The 21,458-nt window shown below is 38.8% G+C and overlaps 2 protein-coding genes across 3 annotated transcripts in view; one reads left to right on the top strand and one right to left on the bottom strand.

Annotated features, from left to right (window-relative positions):
• MAP4K5 (mitogen-activated protein kinase kinase kinase kinase 5) overlaps positions 1–11,603 on the bottom strand; it is a 110,170-nt gene extending 98,567 nt beyond the window's left edge. The window contains exons 1-2 of one of the 2 annotated variants that reach the window (XM_054567585.1): positions 11,463–11,603; positions 10,976–11,192 (exon numbers count right to left, since the gene is read on the bottom strand). In XM_054567585.1, the coding sequence (XP_054423560.1) occupies positions 10,976–11,083 (108 nt within the window). In that variant the 5' untranslated portion in view covers positions 11,084–11,192; positions 11,463–11,603. Of the gene's footprint in view, positions 1–10,975; positions 11,193–11,415 lie in introns of both variants that reach the window. The other variant, XM_054567586.1, reaches the window with a different exon arrangement.
• A 633-nt stretch (positions 11,604–12,236) lies between these two features.
• The window catches only part of ATL1 (atlastin GTPase 1), a 57,679-nt gene continuing 48,457 nt past the window's right edge, over positions 12,237–21,458 (top strand). The window contains exon 1 of the mRNA XM_054567584.1: positions 12,237–12,316. The gene's annotated coding sequence lies outside the window, so the exon portion shown is untranslated. The remainder of the gene's footprint in view (positions 12,317–21,458) is intronic.

The following is a 21,458-nucleotide window of genomic DNA, read 5'->3' as shown; positions in this document are numbered from 1 at the left end:
AGCCATCTAAAAGCTCTAGCAACCCAGATGGTCACCATGAAAATGAATGAGGTCAACTCTTGTATTCCACTTTACTGTTCTTTACATTAGGCCCCTCATCCTAACCTGTTAACTTCCTCCCAGCGTATTTTTAAGGTCATAAAACTTTTCCATGAAGCCAACTGGGGGCATCAATTTTAAATATGCCTCCTTCCACCAAAAATATTCTTTAACATAACAAGGGAAAACCCAGATGTCCCAATATTTAACAAGCAATCTCTACTGGCCAGTGACTACTCCTCAGAATTATGCTTCCCAGATTAAATAATATGGACTTAAATACAGAAGTGGCAACACAGCAGCTGTAAGGTTTGAAGGGATGCAAAGAAGCTGGCTTGTCCACAAAAAAAGTCAAGTCATTCAGGTCACACAGGCTATAAAACTTCTATATCTGATTTTTTAATGGAACGTTGTTTTTGACTGGTTCATTCATTCAACAAATATTTCTGAATACTTACTATGTGTCAGGCATTGTTGTTGATGTCATGACATAAAACAGTTCTTGTCTTCAGGGAGGTTTTATCAGTTGGAGAGAAAGAGAAGTGAACAGTAAATACAATATAGTGTGAGAAATGCTCCCAGGGTGTTAAACAACAACCTAGCAGCATTCTGAGCCCAGTTAAAATTGACTGGAGAAAGTTTACAGGAAGAAGTAAATCTAAGCTGAAACTGAATGAGACTTCCTGGGAGGAGTGGGGTGTAAGGGATTACAGCAGAACTCCAGGCAAAGGTATAAAGAAAGAAAATATGGGCATTTCAAATAAGTAAAATTGTCTCCTATTAGGGAACATAAGAGTATAAAGAGGGTGTGATGAGAGCTAAGGTTCCTCTGAAGCTCAGCAAAGACTGCACAGACTAGCACCTGCCATCCTCCTGTGGCTATTACCTACTAACTTTCTGGTCGTCGTTTCTTGTTCCTTTAGGACTTTATAGCCCCTGGCGCACAGTCTTCCTTCCCCTCTACCCGATTCTTATCACCATTCTGAGAAACCTCAACATCCAGGTCCCCTCTCTGACTTCTGATTTTTTGACCTCCTATCTGAATCTTGGTTTCAAACGTTATACTTTCTGATTATAACCTTCTATCCTTCCAGCTCACTTACTCTAGCCCTTTCATTCCAGTGGTTCCTCCAACTCATCAACCCAATGCACTCCCCACCTTCTCCCTTAACCTGTAAGGGTTCCGTGGCGCATCACTCTATTCAGAATTACTCTCTTGCAAAATCTTTAACTTCCTTATCCTTCTTTCTCTCTCTATATATAATAACCTGACAAAATCCTAATCTTATTAAATCCAATTACCCAGTAATTCCATATTGGTATCAAATAGCTAAATGTTAAGGAAAAAAATTAAAAAATTAGGCTAACTGGTCTTAATTTCCAATCCTAACACAAATCTCAAGCTATAGCATCTCCACTAGGTTTGGTTTTTCCACTCAACTCTTTGTAAGGACTATTTTACTCCTCTGTCTTCAAACCTTCAATAATACCTCAGCCTCTTTCTTACTCCTTCCTCTCTTACCTATCCTGACTGATGGAATTTCACCTTTTCTTTCTATAACATCCTCTTTTAACAACCATCTCCAGAACAAATCTCTTCCCTGAGCTCCAGATTCCTGAATCTATGGACACCTGACAGGCATCATAATCCTAACATGTCTAACAGAACACTCAGTGATACTTGCTCCACAAACCTATTCGTCCCCACACCTTCCCAATCTAAATAAAAGTTATGGTACCTATCTAGTTGCTTAAGTTCAAAACCCAAGGTCATTCTTCATTTGTTTTCTTCACAACCTTTGCATCTGATATGTGATCAGCAAATCTTGATGGCTTAAAAATATAAACAAAACCCATTCACTTCTCTTTACCTCCTCTGTCATGCTCTAATCCAAGCATGTCTCCATTAGAAATTGGTAAACTATTTAATGTGAAATGCAAAGCAATAGTAAGTCAAGGATAGTCCCTACTTTCTGGATTGCACAACTGAGTAGGCAGTGTGGTCCCATTCACTAAGGTGACAATCATAGGAAGATGGATACATTTAATGGGGGAGGGCAGTGAAGGGTCATAGATAATGGGTTCAGAGTTGGACATATTTAAATTTTAGATTCCTATGGAAAACTAACTGGTGGTATTCCATTAGCCACTTAATATACAGCTCCTGAAGCTCAAGAGCTAACCAGTAAATAGCTCTATTTAGCTCAAAATAGCACTAAATTGAATAAAGATTTGGGCATCATTAACATTATCGAATCTAGGTAGGTAGATGAGGTTACTTAGGAAGGGTATGTAGAGTTACAAGAAAAGAGTCAAGAACAAATTTCTAAAAATTACCCGCATTTAAGGGGTGGTGAAAATAGACAAAACTAAAACTACTCGAGATACTATTCTATTAGAATTTCAGTTTGGAGAAACTTTTAGAAGTTATCTAATTCAATTCCCTTTCTAAAAGGCAATTCTCTTCTACATAGTCTATGGAGGTCATTTGGTCAACCTAATACATTCACTTTCTGGATAACTTTTGCTGTATAAAGACTTTTTTATGATAAGCAAAATCTACTTTCCTATAATTTCTCATTAATCCCAGTTTTGGTTTGTGAGACAATACTGATTTAGTCCATTCCTCCCACTATGACAAATGAGTCTCAATGGCAGCCTGGGGACCTAGGTTCTAATTTTAACCATGCTCAGATCAAAATATAAAAGCCCCTTCTACCTATGGATGAAACATGCTAACTTGTTCAACATGCCCCATATAGATTCCAGACCCTTTCCACCACTCTGGTTACTATTTACTTTGACTATGTGCTCAAAGTTTGATGTCCAACAAAAATGATAGTATTTAAAATATTAGCTTCATGACATTAAAAGTGACTTTTCATTTTTCATAGTCTATAAAACTGATTATTTTTAAAATTTAAATATAAATATTGAGTGTTATATTGAAAACATAATGCAATAGTTGATCCTCTGACAGGAGCAAAGTAAAGTGCTTCATTTTACTTCTACTGTAAATCCTTTCGGGTAAAAGGAGATTACAGACACTACATATATTATATACTATATAAATTGTTATGTAAATTTCAAAGAAACCACTTCCAATAAGATTATCAAAGTTAGGATACAAAGTATAATAAAAGGGGACCAACTTATAGAATATCCTCCACATGAATAATTTAAAATAAAGACGAGTCATCGTATATCATTTTAACCTTTATTCATTGACTACCTCTAATGCATTAGATACTTTAAGTGTGAGAATATTGGGGTGACAGCAAAGATGTAATTGCCCTATTGCAATGGGACAAATTTTCAATGGGTCAGATTTTAGATCAATACAGGAAAGTTTTAAAAAGAAAATGACTGCTTCTAAACATAGCATGTCATTATTTAAGTAAGTTAAATGACCATTTCTCAAGGATAGGACATGTATGAGAGGTCCTCTGTGGAGCAAGTTATTTCCAAGCTGTCTTCCACACATAGTTATAGAAGCTGGCAGAGTGCTCCTTCTTCCATGGCAGGACGTATTGCAAGTTTCCCCTCACTACCAGGCAGACGTATTCCAAGCCTGAGGCCTGCCCATTAGGGTGATCCAAATCTGGCCACATGACTTATATCTCAGGTCACACTAAAGCCTTAGTTTGTTAGGATACTTGTCTCTGAAAAAAGAGTTTTTCTAATACTTTCCTAATACAGATTAATTTTTATTGAAAAATGAGACCCTTTCAGAAAATTACTTAAATTGAACTAATAATCTGGTAGTTTTAATGGTGAAGGAAAGGATTTAAGATTAAAAGACAGAAAAGATGTGGCCAAAACTTTAGGGGGGAATAATTGGTCAAAATTCACTAAAACTTTAAATAAATAATTAAGGATATGTGATATGAATTTGTTCAAAGGTTACTAATCATAGCATTACTTTTAATAGGGAAATACTGGAAATAATCTGCTTGTTCAACAATAATGGATTAAAAACTGTACAACAATATAAGAACATACACAAATATTAAATGTGTATATTTACTGACATGAAAAGTGGCTTGTGATGTTGTTAAACAAAAAAGTATATTATCAAATATATATACAAAATAAAAATTGTATATATGATGTATATGTTTATATGTAATTTTTGTATATGTCTTTAATATGAGTTTTTAGATGTCTAGAAAGATACATACAACGTTTAGATTATGGTGAAGGAGACAGGTAATCCTTCATTTATTCCCATTTGAAATTTTTCTAAAATGAACACATGTTATTTAGAAGGCTACCTATGCTGAGGCAAGGTAGAGAAAGGCAAAATAGGAAGGCAAGTGCTACCCATGGATCTATGCTATTGCAGAAAGAATAACAGAAAATTATTCCTGGGGGGGAAAACGGTAAGGGACTCAAGCCTCTCCACTCTCTATTACAATCAGGATAGAAGCTAAAACACTTAAAATATGAAAGTTGTTACTTATATATTGAAAGTTATGTCTGTTAAAATATTAAGTCATGCTCACATTGGCTCCCCCTGATATTGGTAAGAGGAATGGTTAAAAAAGAGGAGCAAGCAGGTACAGGACACCAAAAAAAAGGGTGCAAATGTGTAAGAAGTAACATACTGGTTCAACTTTTCTTCTTTCCATATCTTTAATCACCTTCTAACATATCATAGAACTTACTATGTTTACCGTTTCTCTCCTCTCAGATTCCTGATGGCAAGAATCTTTCTCCACTTTGTTTATTGATGTATCCCACAGAACTAGAACAGCATCTAGCACATAAGAGGCCCTCTATAAATACTGGTTAAATAAATGCTTAACACTCCTTTTTACCCTGTCACACACACCCCCCACCCCGCCCTGCCCAGCTCCCCATTCATCATTGCGTCTCAGCCTAACCATAGGGGAATAACTGGGGCTGGAAATCAATGGAGGCTCTACAACAGAGAGAAAATGAGGAAAAGAGGAAGGGAAGGAGAAAGAAAGGGAAGAGAGAAGACTTTCAGTTTATACCCTACCTTGGTTCCTAACAATCCCATCCTAAGTTTCTGTCTTTAGTCTCCTTTTTAAATTCCCAGTTCCTCCCAAATTCTTTGTCTGACTTCCTTCTGTCAACTGAGTAAATACCCCTGGTCACTTGGATGATAAAATAAACTTAAAGAATAATAACTGAGCCCTGGCTGGTGTGGCTCAGTTGGTTGGAGTGTCACTTTGTAAAGCAAAAGGTCATGGGATTTGATTCATGGTCAGATCAGGGTATATGCCTAGCTTGTGGGTTCAGTCCCAGTCCAGAGGCATACAAAAAGCAACTGATCGATAGTTCTCTCCCTCCCTTCCCCTCTCGAAGCATGTCCTCATGTGAGGATTAAAAAAAAAGAATAAATGAAAGCTGTAACCAGTTTCAATAGAGGGCAAAACCCAGAAACCGTCAAAGAAACATTTGTGTCTCATTTCTTTCTCCCTTCATAGCTAAGCTGCTTCAAGGAATCATCCACATTCCCTCTACTTCCTTATTTACCATTCACACTTCAACTCTTAATGAATCCTTGCTACTCCTTACTTACATGACCACTCTATGGCTCACTCCTTCAAAACATACTTATTGAACACATACAATGTGCTAAGCACTATGCTAAGCTAGCTGATTCAGCAGTAAACACAAGGTCCCCTGTTCTTATGTACTTTGAGTAGAGCAGGAAGACTGACAGCAATAATGGGGAGTGACAAATGATGAGTATTATGGTAAGAAATCATACAGCAGATAAATATTACCTGTATAAGGAACAGAAAAGGCCCCTCTGAAAATGCAGTGTTTAAAGGGCAAGCCAAACAGTAGAAGATAAACAGATGAACGAGAAGAAGAGAAGATGATGAACTTCTGAACTGAAAGAAGTTCAGAATGGCTAGCCTTTTGGTGTAGGGAGGGCCTCAAAAGACATATCATTCTAAGACTATTCTGTGGACAAGGAGAATAAAGGGGGAATGCCACAAAACCTAGATTTATATTTTTTTGAAAATCAATACATTTTCCTCACTGCAGTCATAGTGGAAGGCAACAAGAATGGATGCAGATGATAGAATGGGCTCTTGAAACTCTTGGATATCTATGAAAAGAACTTCCTTAAATCTCTTTGCGTCTTCTCAGACACCTTCATCTCTTCTGCTACTGTAACACTACAAGTCTTTCCTCAACTCTCCTACAAACTCTCCAGGGTGACTTCACCTATACCTCATAGGTACCACCCTCATAATGTGATGATGACTTCCAAACCTGTATCTCCAGTCTAGATCTCTGAAGGCCAGAGCTGTATTTCCTACCACTTAGATATAATCCACCTATGCAATGTCATATGTCCAAAACCAAACAAAATCCAGATCCCACAAATTTGGTATTTCCTAATTCTGTTGATGACACTGATGCAGTCACACAAGCCAGAAATTCTAAATGCCACTGATTATCTCTTTTTCCACCATCAATCACCAGGGAATTTTGATCATCTTTCAACATGATTCAAATCCATCCTTTCCTTTCATTTCCAGTACCAGTGCTTAAATTTGTACTTGCATAAATTTTCATCTGGTTTATTCAGTAACTGGTCCTTATACGTCCAGCAACTTTGTCTAATCCTCTACATAATGAAAGAGTCCCCCCTAAAGTGTTTCCTCAGTTTACAGGAAGAAGTCCAAATTCTTTTACATGACACGTAAGGTCCACTATGTGGTCCTTTTCTGCCTATGAAATCTTTGCCAGCTGAAGACCCCCAACTGAAGACCTTGCCCACAACCCAGGTTTGTGCCCTGACTGGGAATTGAAGAGGTGACCCTTTGATTCACAGGCCAGCATTCAATCCACTAAACCACACCAGCCACGGCTCAATAAATATTTCTTAAATAAATGAATGCTTACAGAAGTGTTATGATGTACAGAGCTTTGTCTTTATAGAATGTAATCTAGGAATATACTTCAAAGTGCCTTAAGCCATTCAAAAATTTTAAGTACTGTCTTGGGGGAGAGAAAGACGTATGTAAAAGAGGTACTCACTACAGTGGACCCAGTTTATCAAGCATCCAGAGTAAACCATGTGATGAGACTATATGAGAAAAATTTCTACACAAATTATAACATTATTTATAATTGCGAAAAAAATTTTTTTAATTGGAAATGACAAATATGAAACTTAGAATGACTAAATGAGGGTTTGTACAATGGATCTTTTTAAAATGATATTTTTTAATAGTAATAACCAATGAAAATGCTGTTGATTCTTATCAACTAGAAAAAAAAAGGAACTATATCATGATACCAACTTATAAAAGCCACTTTTAGAAACATATTGGTATAAAAACGTTTAGGAAGAAAGCCTAAAACAAACTATATTAAATTATTATCAGCATTTATCTCTGGGTAATTTTCTACAACTAATGTCATTCCACAAATACTTATTGAGCATCTACCTGTCTGCTATTGTACCGTGATAAGCAAGAGACATCTATTCCTGTCCTCCTGGAGCTAAACATATTATGTTTTTACAATCAATCAAAAAAACCAAACCAGTTAGGAAAAAAAACAGAAGGGACTGCCCACTCTACACTTGTATTCCATGTAAGGTAAAAACTTTACCATCCAGAACTTCTCTGGAATATAGGATGAGGACAATTTTGATACAAATATTCGGATAAAGACCACCCAAATGTTGTGTACTGTGATTGTAAACAATATTAAAATACAATAATTGTCTAGACCACTATGGAAAGAAAGTAATATAGACACTAAATCTCCAAACTTCCTTTTCCTGTTAGCAGATTTAAAAATTAACAGTAACTACAAATAAAATTCACATTTTTTATATCTGACCCTTTATCCATCTTCAACCACATTTCTTTTCTCTTTTGTTTCTTCCCCTCCACCATTTCTTGTTCTTGTCCTCAATGATATACTCCATCTATCTAAAAGAAACTTTATATTCTTCTTCTTTCAACCAGGGCACAGCCAGTTTAAGATTGAGCTTTCCCCTCTTGGGGATTCTCAGGAAAGATTAGAGCCTCAAAGGGGATCTGTGGTCTTGAAAAACATAAAAGTAATTCACAAAGAATCTCAAGCTGTAGTCTTTTTAAAGCTCTTGCTTTATAAGGTATCTCAGATGTAAGAAAAAAAGAGAGAAAAGTAGAGACAATATCTGATTAGAACAGTGACAAATTTACATTCATTATTCTTCACTGTAATTATGTTACTTCTAAACTTCCTAGGGTTTTCAGCTCATCAGAAACACAGTGATAAATAGCAAAATTAGTCAAAATACTCTGAGCTTAAAAACTTCAGCACAGCAGCTCAACGGTACATGTTTTTAGGCATATTAGAGAGTAAATATTAACTGACAAAATTCTGTAGGACTTAAGAGCACTAAAAATGGATATGCTATGATAGAGTTTTCCAGAAATATTTTTTCCTAGAGAACTCAAATATTTGAAATTTGTAATAAAAGTGCATACATAGGACATCACAATAGGCATTACAGGTACACAGATTATTAAATGCTTACTTAGTGTTGTTATGTCAAAATCATATTCCCACAGAACTAGGATATAATTACTGATATTTATCCTTTCATTTATCAAATTTTTAGGAAGCACTTACTCTGTTCCTAGTCAAAATTCTAGGTGTGTTAGACATAGAGCAGTGAACAAAACAGATAAAACTCCTGTCCTCATGGAGTATGTTAGTGGACTGCGACATAATAAACAAGAAAAAATTGGAAAACATTATGATAAATGGTGATAAAGGAAAAGAAAAAAATTAAGTAGGAAAAAAAATGTAGAGGGTGTAAAAGCAAGTGGGGAAGGCAGCAATGGCTTTCTGAAGACATTCTGAGCAAAAGGACTAGCAAGAACAAAGGCCCAAAGGTGGGAATATGATTATGTTTAAGGAAGAGCAAGCAGGCCTGAGTGGCCAGAGCAGACTGAAGGAATGGGGACAGTAGTAGAGGAGGTTGGAGCAAAGGGAGAGTGGAGCTTCCTGGAGGAGCATTTCAGCAAGGTTCTCATGGACAGGTAGGATAGCAACAGGTTTAAATGAGGGCAGGTGATTCCAGGTAATTAGAACACAGGAAAACAAAAGACAAGGAACCAGAGTTGAAGAGGTTTAGGAATCAGAGGCTCATCTAGTGTATGAGGATACCTGTAAAGATGAGGGAGCATGAATGTGAGGGAAGAGGATCATGGGAGAGCGAGAAGGGGGTGGTGGTGAAGGTGGTATTTGATAAATATTCAGTTTTTGATCCTCTCTTTAGAAACTACGGAAGAGAAACATAAGGTATCAGGGTGAAAGGGAAGTATTAGCTGCCCCTTTAATATAACCCTTTTATTCCCTGGCAAGAATAAAATCTGGCTTCAGAGAGCTGCTTTAAGTTGCTATATTTTTAAAGAAAAAAGGGAGAGGTCTTGGGATTTTTGTAGGGAAAATGCATATACATAGTGAATCATAAGACAAAGATGACTAAAAAGTAAGACTGAGAAGGCAAATAGGAATCTCAGTTTTTTTAAAGAGCATTCCAAAAAATGACTAATCCATGGATAAACAGCTGAGTTAATTATCTCTATTTCTACATAAGGAAAAAGAGGATTCTGTTATAATTATCCACTTTGAATTTGAAGGTATACAACATGAAATCTGGGAACTACCTCACAATTCAACAACCCATATCTAGAACAGTGCCTAGTACAGAAGACTCAAATGTCTACTTAAAGAATTGAAAGCCTATCCCTTACAGTCCATCCCTGTAGGATCAAACAGAGCTAGAGCTGTCATAACACCACCTTAAATTGTTAGTACGTATTAATAGAGAGCACACTGAACAAAAGCAGAATGTAGGAAGAAAGAATGTTTTCCTTCCATATTACCACCTGTGCAAAACAACATACCCCAGAGGAGTCTACTGGTTAATTACCCCTATGACATACAATATGACCATGACATATTGCATACCCCTTTGAGCTATATGCAGGAGTGTTGTTTGGAATAATGGGATATATATCATGATTAAATCCAATAAACAATGCTGTTGCAAAATTAAAGGAAATGTCCCTTAATAGCCCCGTATAAGTTGCATTAATGCTCCCTTTTTGAACAGAGAACAAAAAACATGAGGCCATCTGAAACAATCTCCTTCCTCTTGATCCTTGAAGAACTTAGTGGATTTAGGAAATTGGGGTTTCTTCTCCATGTTTTCTTAAATCCTAAATTAAGAGTAACTCACACTCCTCAATTTGTCTCAAATAATGCAAAAAGGCACAATTAAAAATACAGCAGCTCTTATGCACGCTTGGTAATGAGATGTTATGAATCCCAGAGACGGAACATTATAAATCCCAGAAAATGGGAGGAAAAATCATCGGCCACATACAAATGAGGACACTTCTGCCAGGAAAAGCATCTTTCTGCATAGGATAACGTTTGTGCTCACGTCATTTTGACCCAGTACTAGACTGTGTACTGTTAAAATTGAGAGGCAGGGTTTCATACTTTAAAATTAAGCTCATTTGCTTTAAAGTGTTTTTTAAATGCAAATATCCGAATGTCAATATTTTCTCCCGTCTGTTTTCCATGAAGCATTTTTCCATGCTACTACTAGAACACCCTCAAGTGCAACTCCGTAAGTAGATTCGACTCCCTTCAACACGATAACTATGCGTGAAAAATGCATTTATACCACAAAAAAGTACACCAGTGGTTTGCAAAGGTGTGGTTATTTCTGCTTCTTGGTAGCGATTTGAGCAAGCAATGAATATCGGGCGCTCTGAATGGAGTAAACGGCACCCCGACCGCTTCATCTCTAAGATACAACAATAAAAGCATCCTCCCCCTCATACTTCGCCAAAAAGCGGCCCTCTTCCCGGGAGCCCTTGACCGCAGGAAAAAAGCCTGGCTCGGGGCCGGGGCCGGCCTGTCTCACCTTATAGACGTCCCCGTAGGTGCCGCTGCCGACCCTCTGGACGAGCTCGTAGTCATGCTGCGGGTTCCGCCTTAGGATGTCCGCGACAGGCCGCAGCGGGGCCTCCATCTTCGCCCAGCGCCCGGCCCCCGCCGGCTCTGCCCGCGACGCCCCGATTCCCGCTAACAAGGACGAGCTACGCCGCTTCCCAACATGGAGCCTCTGCCTGCAGCTCAGCCTGCACGAGGGACACGCAAAGGCGGGTTGGCGCCACGGGCTACGACCCCGAGTGGCCCAGCCCCCTTCCCTTCCGCCCCGCTGGAGGCGACGGAGAAGCGGCCCAGGGAGGGTCCCCGGCGACCCGCAGCTTCGTTCCGACTGTGGCCCTTCCCTTCCTCGGCCGCTCGTGAACTGTCCAGCCCAGCCTCTCCGCCCGCCGGGGCCTGGGGACAACTCGGTACCTGAGAGGGGCGGCCCCGCTTTGTTGAGCGCCGCGCCCGAGACCTACTTCCTCGCCGGCGCCTGCGTCCTACGTCCCGGCGCCTGCGTCCTGCTTCCCAACGCCCGGCCGCCGGCCGCTCCAAGTTCTGCGCCGCCGTCTCCCGTTGCACCGCACGTCCTCTCGCAGGCGGCGGAGGCGCGTACGGTCGCCGCTGCCGTCGCAGCACGTTCCCACCCGGGGCTGCGTCACCGGGAGACACGTTCCCGGTCAGCGTGGGTCGGCGCCCAGCGGCCCGCCCGAGTGCGCTGGCCGTGAGACCAGAGTGCCTCCCTGAGGCCTGGTCGGGACACGACAGCCTCCCGGGCGCTCTCCTGGCCGGGAGCGTCTTTTCAGGGCCCAGGCTCTGCTACCCACTCGCAGAGATTAGGGTCGCCCCCGCGCATTCGTGGGCCGACGGGCCTCCGCTAAACAGCCCCCAGATTCGTCAGGTAAACTTAGTGACGGGTAGAGGGAGATGGGTGGTCACGAGGGCAATGGGAACGCAGCCCTCCCAGTTCACGGAAAAGGTACGTTGCGGGCACTGGGCCAGAAGGAACCTGGCAGTGGGGCGCTGGGAAGGAGGTGGGGGAGTGCCAGGTTAACTAAGTCGCGGCACACCCTACTGCACCTTCCTGTTTTGCGAACTATTCCCAGTGGTACCAGTTTAAGGCTGGACTGCACACCTGAACAACCTGTCTTCTACGGAGTTTTCCCGAGACACTTTGGAAAATTTGAATTCCTAGGAAGCCTCTGGCCCTTATTCCTGTTGGACACGAGCGCTGTCTCACCAGGGGTATTGCCCTTTGATTGAATCAGAAGTTCTGCAGAAGCTAAAACAAAGTCAAGGACCAAGACCTGGCTCTGGCTCTACCACTTCTTCAGTATGTAATCTGGGACAAGACGTTGTGTTTGGCAATATCTCACTATCCTTATCTGCAGCTTGAAAAGGATTAAGTTTTGCACCTGACATCTGAGAAAGTGTCGCAGGGGTGTCTAACCTTTTGGCGTCTCTGGGACACACTGGAAGAAGAAGAGTTGTCTTAGGCCACACATTAAGTACATAGACACTAACAAAAACAAAAAAACTCATAATGTGTAAACTTACGATTTTGTGTTGGGCTGCATTCATAGCTATCCTGGGCTGCATGTGGCCCTTGGGCCGTGGGTTGGACACCCCTGCTTTTTACAGGATTATAAAGAGGGTAATCAAATATAAAAGATTTAAAAATACTTCACAATGGACAGAATATCAAAGAGGAGTTCAGGGAAATAATTTGGCTGATATCTCACAAGCTATTTTACATTTTTAGTTCCATCTCATCATGAAGGTAGAAACAAATTTGCTGGATTTATACTGGCAGTTATTTCTAGAGCCCTGTAGAAGTTTTGAACAGAAAAGCCACATAACACTCAGCCAACACATTTAGTGACTGAAAAATCACAAAAGAGCAAGGTCCAGATTTTGGCTTGTGGCTTTGAACATTCAATTCAATTCTATTCCTGGGTGATATGCTCCTTCTTGATCATTGTAATCAATTGTGTAATATAGAAATTAAATTCACACCTTAACAGGACAGGGTATATGTATTTTCTTGTGCTCCATACACAAAAAGCACTTATTTATGAAACATAAGTCAGCTCAGACTTACATGCTCTATGGACAAAGCCTATGTGTTTGCTGTATTGAAAAAATTGTTGAAGAACAGTTCCTTCTTTCAGAGCGTGTTGGCACTTGTTTTGGTGGGCACATACTTTTGGCTTCAATGATTCAAAATCTTTTCAAATGTTCTGTTAGTATCCTAGTACTTGTTAACTTTCATAGATTCTTTTTTCTTTTTTTCTTCTGTGATCCTATAAGCATTGATCCTTTCTCTAGTCTGAAATTTATTCTTACTTGTACACACATTATTCCAGAGAATTTGAGGCATTATACAGAAAACACATGCAATAACACAAGACAAAAATACGTAAATGAAGCAATGAGTATAATGTTAAAGAGAGGGAAAATAGGATAGTGGAACAATGTAACAAATTAGCCAAAGCAGAGGATTTTATAGCGTTTCTGAGATCACAATCAAGAGAGGAGCATATTTTTCCCCCAATACTAAGACTTCAGAAAAACTTACCTCATAAGCCTTCATAAAGTGGAAACTTTGAATTCAGTTTGAAATAAGGATATTGTCCTCTGATAATCCTTCAAGCACGTTATTCTTGAAACAATATTTGATATGAATTAAGCAAAAGAAAATTTAAGATTATAGGTTTCAACAAGACCCTGGAGAGCGGATATTTTATGTTGCCAGTAATGGAAGATCCATATGTTTTGACTATCCACTTAGTGGTGGATAGCAAAAAAAAAGTTGAGATTCTACGTGGTAGTTAAAAAATGTGTCTGCTATCATCATTATTTTACTTGTACCACAATTGATGTAAAGAGGAAAGCATTTGCTTTATACTGACTCCAAAAGAATCTTAAGGATTTTAAAATACTGGTTGAGTTTATTTTAATAAGATCACTCAAGTCATAGCTGGTGGTTAAATGTTACATGGTTGGTAAATTCAAATTAAATTTCCATAAAATAAACTACAATGTGTAAATTTAATTCTCTATCCTAAATTAAGTACATACTTTCAAGGTCGACAGTTACATTACGATAAAAAAATTATAGCTAACAGGAGAGATTTTTTTACAAACTACCCAATTTTATAATGACAGTAAAGAATAAAAATAAATGTGGCTTAATAGGTCCTTCATCACAACCAAATTATCTTATTTTCTTAGTGTCTTCATAATATCTGATATGTAAATGTATTCCAGCTTTTACTCTCATCTATATAACAATCCATAATGGTTTGTTCTATGCTTTACAGTGTTTTTCCTTTCTTCCAAAGTTTTTTTAGTAAAATGCTTATTGTAATATGTGGCCTCTGGTTTCAACTTCAGCCTAGTTTGAACTTTTAAAAATTGGAGACATAAAAATTTTTAACTTCTATGTAGGTAAGGTTCACAATTTACTGTGCAAGACGGAATGGCTAATTAAAACCCTAAAATGTGGCAGAACATAAGGACAATATTTTAGTCTAAGGAACATTTAGGTTTAAACGATGTAATCTCCTGATGAATCTTCCAACATAAACTAGTTGCAAAGTGTAACTCAATGTGATTGAATTGGTTGTTCTATATGTTTGTTAAATATAAATCAATTAAATGTTGGAAGACATCTGCCATAATTATGATTTGGATTTTCAGATAACTCATGATTTCTCTTACTAATTAGGGTCAGTTTTCTGTGAGGCAAGACCCATGTTATCAAAGTACATATAGGAGAATTCTGTTTTGTTCTAGATGGCAGTAGAATGTACTCATTTAGAATCAGTATCAGATCATTAGGATGGGAGTTTAAAAAAAAAAATGATTGAGGAAGGCAGTGCACATCCCTTCTTTACCCAGCTTGAATTGCTCATCCAGTATGTTAAAATGCTGTTTCTATTACTCTGATCCCAATATGGTGGTTTTAAGGTTTATATGAGAATTGGTAGCATGGTCCCTGTATTCAACTCACAGATTGGTCCTGTCTACAAATATAATAACTAAGAAAAGATACATATTACAAATAACCTTATTTTGTTCCTTATCAGTTTCCTCACACCATGAGTATAATGTTGAGAAGGGGTGCTTAAACTTTGCTTACACCTCAAATAGACCAGTATTCGGAGAAACTAATGCAGAGGAGGCCATACTGCCTGGCTATGGCCCTATCCTACAGCTATACAACTCTTGCAGGCTTCTAATAAGCACTTTTTTTCCTTTTCCCCTTTAGGGCAAGAACGATAATGTCTCCCCACTGTTGCTAGTTTCAGGGTGCTTCACTATCCCTTGTTGGTTCCTTTAACCCTGTCCTCATTTTTATAAATAGTCCTTTCATTAGCTTCTCTTTCTGTGCTACCTCTTTCTTGCCAGAATCCTGATTGCTAGAGGAATTGGAAGTAACTGTAGGAAAGAAACCCTTGCTTTTTGGGATGGTATTACTCACATATCTGATGATTACCTGTATAAGCTATTTGTCATGGAAAATAGAACAATGATATTTCATAACATGGAGCGGCATCATAATTACTCAAATAATTATCACTAGTGGCATGTGATGTAATGCAGATGTAGAACATAGTATTGGAAGATCAACCACTAGCACTTAGCTGCTTTGACAGTGATATTTCATAAAACTGGTATCATTTGCTCTGACTGCTTCTTTGAGGATAGATGCGAAAAAAGACAGAAAGACTTGAATTCCAAACTTAAGGCATGAGTAGAATATCAGAAAGCTTCTTTGAGAGCTTGGAAGAAACCCGTATCTCTAATGGCTGTAGGCAGATATGGCTGAAGATTTAGCCCAGGGCCTAATCGTAAAGGCTGCAGAGTTGCAATGTCAGTTCAATGTGAGACCTAGATCTGTTATGCAATGATTAAAAGCACTGATAGAGAAGAACTGAGACCCTGCTGCATGAAATGGGGGTGTTTCGGCAAATATGAATGAGGCTGAGAACTTTGAATAAGAATTATACTTCGACATAGCCCTGATCTTGAAGGAGAAGGATAAGACCTGTTCTTGAAGAAAAGAGCTTATGCACTGAAAGAATCAGGAGATCTTGCCAAATACTTACCTGAAGTTGAGATTCAATTTGTTGACTTGAGCAACTGGTAATCCTAAATTGATTACGTGAAGCTAGTAGTACATATGCTGAGATGCCAGAACTCCCCTGTTACTGTGTAGAGGAAGAAATCTTAGATTCAGGGAGATGGAAATTTCCTCTTGCATGTGTATTCTGTTCACTTATGCTCTGTCTATATTATCCCGAGGAGGGCCCATAAAATCTACTTTTATCAATGCATTGGGTAAAGAGCCACATATATAACTGAAAAATTCTTTGGCATCTGTACTTAGTTGGTTGAAGATGATGATGGAGATGGCACAATGAAATTGGGATCCATGATTCAGTGGGAATACTGAGATCCTGGTTAAGGCCAGGTAGGGGATTCTTAACTGTCAAAGACATGTTCAATGCAATTGCCATCATAATGCTCAGGAAGAAGTAATGAAATCAGGATGTTTGACTACAAGGATCTTTGGTGGTGGTCTATGATTACCAAGTCTCTGGAATGAATGAAACCAGCAGCCTACTTAAGTGCTACTTGACATACTAAGCAGAACAGCTTTAGGTCTGTTGAGCAGAAACCTAACTGAAATCACTGTAATAGAGATTCAAGACATGTCACCTAATTCCCATACTAAAGCCAGTTTACAAACCAGAGTCCCTTATTTGAGAAAGAGAAGCCATGCTCCATTGAGGAAGGATCCTGCAGTGCAGCCAGGTATAAACAGTGAATCTCTTCTGAGACAATCCCAGAGGTACTTGCGACCTTTTACTGGGGTGATTGTGAACAGAGGAATGGGAAGTTTTCACACCTTCTAGAAATTAATCAATATTGGCCCTGAATATTAATCCCTGCTCTCTCAAAATACCAGCAAAATTCCAGTGATCAGAGTTGAGACTTAAGAAAGTCAAGTGTAGTCTTGATTCAGGACTGTTTCATAGTGGATACAGTGGGACTGAAGAAATATGTGGGGCTATCTTTCCAGTCCAGAATGTATGTGGGAATAGCTATATTGAGTAGCAGAATCCCTACCTTAAGTTTACATGGAGTAAGCACTATTATGATGGGCCATGTGAAACATCCCCAGCTAATTTACTCTCCCTTGTGCCAAAGTTGACAATCAAAATTAAACTTTACCGGTGGGAAATTACGGAAACGTGCCCATGGAATTAACTAATCTTGCCTCAAACCCATCACTTAGAAGCAGCTAATTTGAGTCCTGACCAGGTAGCTCAGTTGATTAGAGCATATCCTGATGTACCAAGGTTGTGGGTTCAATGCCCAGTCAGAGCACATATAAGAATCAACCAATAAGTACATAAATAAGTGGAAAACAAATCCATGTGTCTATTCTCTCTCCTCCCTTCCTCTGTCTCTTTAAAAATCAATTTTAAAAAGAAGCAGCTAATTTAATAGAATGGAGGAAAGGCCTGATGAGGGATCAGTTGTGGTGCTGGCTGAAAGATAACCCTGGTGAGGGTATGATATAGAACTTGACCCCGTAGCCAATATATATTGCCATCTACCCCATATTCAGAATACAGGGGTTGACAAAAGTTGGTTTACAGTTGTGATACAAATAAATAATACAAGAACAAATTGTGTTTTGCCCACTCACAACTTAAACCTACCTTTACCCATTCTGTTTATGGGCCTAAGACCAAGAGGTGGCTATGGCAGTGGTTCTTCTATTATTCCTAATAACTCACTTGAATAATTTTCGTCTCTACGACTTGTCTCTATAATTTTGTCTTTAACATTGGGCTTGGTGGATCTGAAGGCCCCAGTGCCCAAGGCACAGATACTATTTCCACATAACATGGTCATAGTTCCAGTAAATAAGTTGAAACTACCACTGGGCTGCTATGAGGTCTTAAGACTGGTGAGCCAACAGAGAGGGTGTCATTATATGGGTTGGGATGATTGGATCTACTTATCGAGGGTAAATTGGTTATTGCTCCACAAACAGAATAAGAAGGACTATGTCTGGAACCCCAGGTATGTGCTAGGGTAACTCTTGGTGTTTACATGACCGATAGTGCTGGACAGTGGGAAGTTGCAGCAACCCAGTAAAGGTAAGACCACTAAGAAGAACTTGGATCCTATGGGAATAAAGTTCAGGTCACCCCACCAGATGAGATACTAGGGGAGGGTAAGGAAAAAATGGAAGCTATGGTCATCACCCTGGGCATTGTGCTCAAAAACTACCCTCTCTCTTCTTTCCTTACTGTAAGAACCACAATTTGTTGACCTTTTCTGAGAGGCTATGTTAATGTGAGAAGACTGAGACACTCCCCAGTCCGGGGGGATAAATTTTGATTGGCCTAGCCTCATTCCCCTTATTAAAAGAATGATTTAGGCTTAGATAATTCTGGACAATGACACAAGGAAAAATTGGCTGGAGTGCTTCTGGGAAGGTTCCTCACTTTTATATAAGACACAGATACGCCTTTTCTTTATCTCTAAATATGACTTATCTGCCTCCAGTGACTGGAATGGCAGATGTCATTTTGGAGTCATGAGAACTCTCATTAGAAAATAAGCCAACGCACCAAGGATGGTAGAGTGCAACCTGGGTGCTTGTGGCAAAGTCTGCTGGTATCCTCCAATATCCATTTCCCTTCTTTAGTGTTAGACCCCTAAATTTTAGTTTGATACATGGTATATTTATCGGCTAGTTGGGATGTGTGCTGGTCGTTAGTATTCAAATAGAGGTGATATGTGTAACTTCTGTATTGTACTTTTAGAATGGATACAAGGGGGGGAGCAAAAAGCAGAAATTTATTTATAAAAACGTGTATTCTTATGTGTTTGAACTTAAGTCACCTTCAAAATACTCTCCATTTGTTGCAATACACGTATCAAGACTTTTTCTACTGCTCAAAAACAGTTTTGAACTCATCACTTTTGATGCCTTTTAGTGTTTCTTCTGGGTTTTTTTTTTTTCCACCTCTTCCGGATCAGCAAAACATTTCCCTTTGAGGACTTTTTTCATCCTGGGAAACAAACAAACAAAAAAGTTGCTCCAGCTGATATCAGGTGAATAGGGAGGGTGGGGCACAGGGGTCATGCTGTTTTTGGTCAAAAACTCAGCTTGTTATGGACAGGTGCACTCAGTGCACTCGTAAATTACACATCATGAAATGGGCAAACATGTTTAAAGAGTCTTCAAAAAAATTCAGAGGCCTTATGCAGCCTCTCACAACAACACCAGTTGGTACACTGATACAGATGGGTTCCTTAGAACACTCACCTAGCAGGGGAAGCCTGTACTACAAGGGGCCCACCCTCCAGAAGATAATTATGGGTTTGGGGGATATATTCATCTTTCTTCCCTTCTATATGACTGAAATGATGTGAATGCCCAAACAGCCATCTTAGATTATGCAATAGAAATCCCAAGTTAAGGATGAAAGAAAGTATAAACAGCTTGGGTTCCTTGGTATTTTGAAGCCACCATATTAGCCCTGGATGGCTTTATGCTTAAATTATTTCATGAGAGAGAAGTATCTGTTTTAAGCCACTAATTTTTTTACAGCAGCCAAATCTAAATTCTAAATAGTTGAGTCCATGATGATGATGTTGAGCTAATGAATTAGATACCATAGAACCAACCTATCTTCCAGAAAAAAAATATGTAAAAGTCCTTTTTGTTTAAGCTGTTTTGAGTTACTGCAAATAGCATTCTCATAGAATTCTTTTTTTCAAGATTGTTAGCTGTAGAGAAAAGAAGCACGTTGGAGCATCACCTAATGAAAAACTCTTGTTAGAGAAAGCCGCTTTCTTATGATGGGGGGGGGGGGGCGGGAATGAGCATGGTGAAGAAACCAATGGAAGAAAAAATAACTGAGGATACAGGAAGGAGGGAATAATATATAAAGTAACTTTCCAGAGGAGCCAGGAAGAGAGAGGATCTAGAGTACTAAAGTACAAATGGAGGAATAGCTTTCTTATTTTTCCTTTTTTTTTAATTTAAAATAAACGACTTTTTAAAAGCAGCCTTATTGAGATACAATTCACTTACCATGTAATTCATCAAATTAAATAGTATAATTTAGTACTTTTAGGATAGTCACAGAGTTGTACAGAATTGATTTCACAATTTTAAAACATCTTTTTCTAGCTCCTGATTTAGCAATTTCCTGTGTTTCTTTTGCACAGATGAATAGATACACATATTTTTCATATCCTTTCTTACAGAAAGGAAAAGTATTTGCCCTTTGGGGTTTTTTCCATTTAGCAATGTATTTTTTAAATCATTTTGATCATGCTTTTTAAAAAAGATTTTATTTATTCTTAGGGAAGGGAAGGGAAGGGAGGGAGAAAGAGGGGGAGAGAAACATCAATGTGTGGTTGCATCTCATGTGCCCACTACTGGGGACCTGGCCTGCAACCCAGGCATGTGCCCTGCACTCGAGATCCAACCGGTGACCCTTTGGTTCACAGGCCAATGCTCAATCCACTGAGCCACACCAGCTAGGGCTTCTTTAACAGTGTATTCTATATCAATCCATAACGTTCTTCTGTATCCTTTTTTACAGCTGTCCAGTATTCCATTGTGGGGATGTATTATAGTGTATCGCTCTCCTATATAAGGACATAGAGGTTATTGTCAGTATTTTGCAATTACAAGAAATGCTGCAATTAATAACTGTGTGTGTGTGTGTGTGTACATACTGTTGGAGGTATTTCTTCAGAGTAGATTAAATTTATTTATTTAAATTTATGGTTAAAAAAATAAATATGTTCCAATCATCTCTACTGTGAAAATGTAGAAACAGCAAAACTCCAGCCAGCAACCAAAGGAGTGGCCCACAAGTCATATTTTCTAGCTTTACAATAATAAAGATAGCACATTAAACTTAAAAAAAGAGGGGGCATAGCTAATTCTAATTCTGAGGCAGGGAAACTTAAAACATTTTATTGTGTGAGAAAACAAAATAGTGATCAAAGACAAATAGGATACAATAAAGGATAGAGGGTTGACTTGAAGAGGCTCCCATTGGCCAAATTTAGGGTAATTTGAATATCAGATAGAATAATGATGGTGATAACACAATCCAAAACTTTTTTTTTGTCCTAGTTTTCATGAATCCATAACAGTATTCAACAAACAAAGATGGGAGAGGGAATACCAGCTGCTAAATGTAAAATAAGTGATATAATTATTTCAAAATCACTGTGTTAAAATCACTAATATAAAATTGATTCAGGTAAGTATAATCAATGGGTTCTCGACATCATGGGATGAAAAGTTCTTGGCCAAGATAATTACATAGTTGCCCTGGCTGGGTGGCTCAGTTGGTTGGAGCATCGTCCCATATACCAAAAGGCTGTGGGTTTGATTCCCAGTCAGGGCTCATACCTAG

This window comes from Pteronotus mesoamericanus, unplaced genomic scaffold (assembly GCF_021234165.1).
Source record: "Pteronotus mesoamericanus isolate MK-2021 breed Mesoamerican mustached bat unplaced genomic scaffold, CSHL_Meso_final contig_182, whole genome shotgun sequence".
NCBI classification, from domain to species: domain Eukaryota; kingdom Metazoa; phylum Chordata; class Mammalia; order Chiroptera; family Mormoopidae; genus Pteronotus; species Pteronotus mesoamericanus.
Note: the sequence above shows the minus strand (reverse complement) of the source record. Positions and strands in the feature narration are given on the sequence as shown.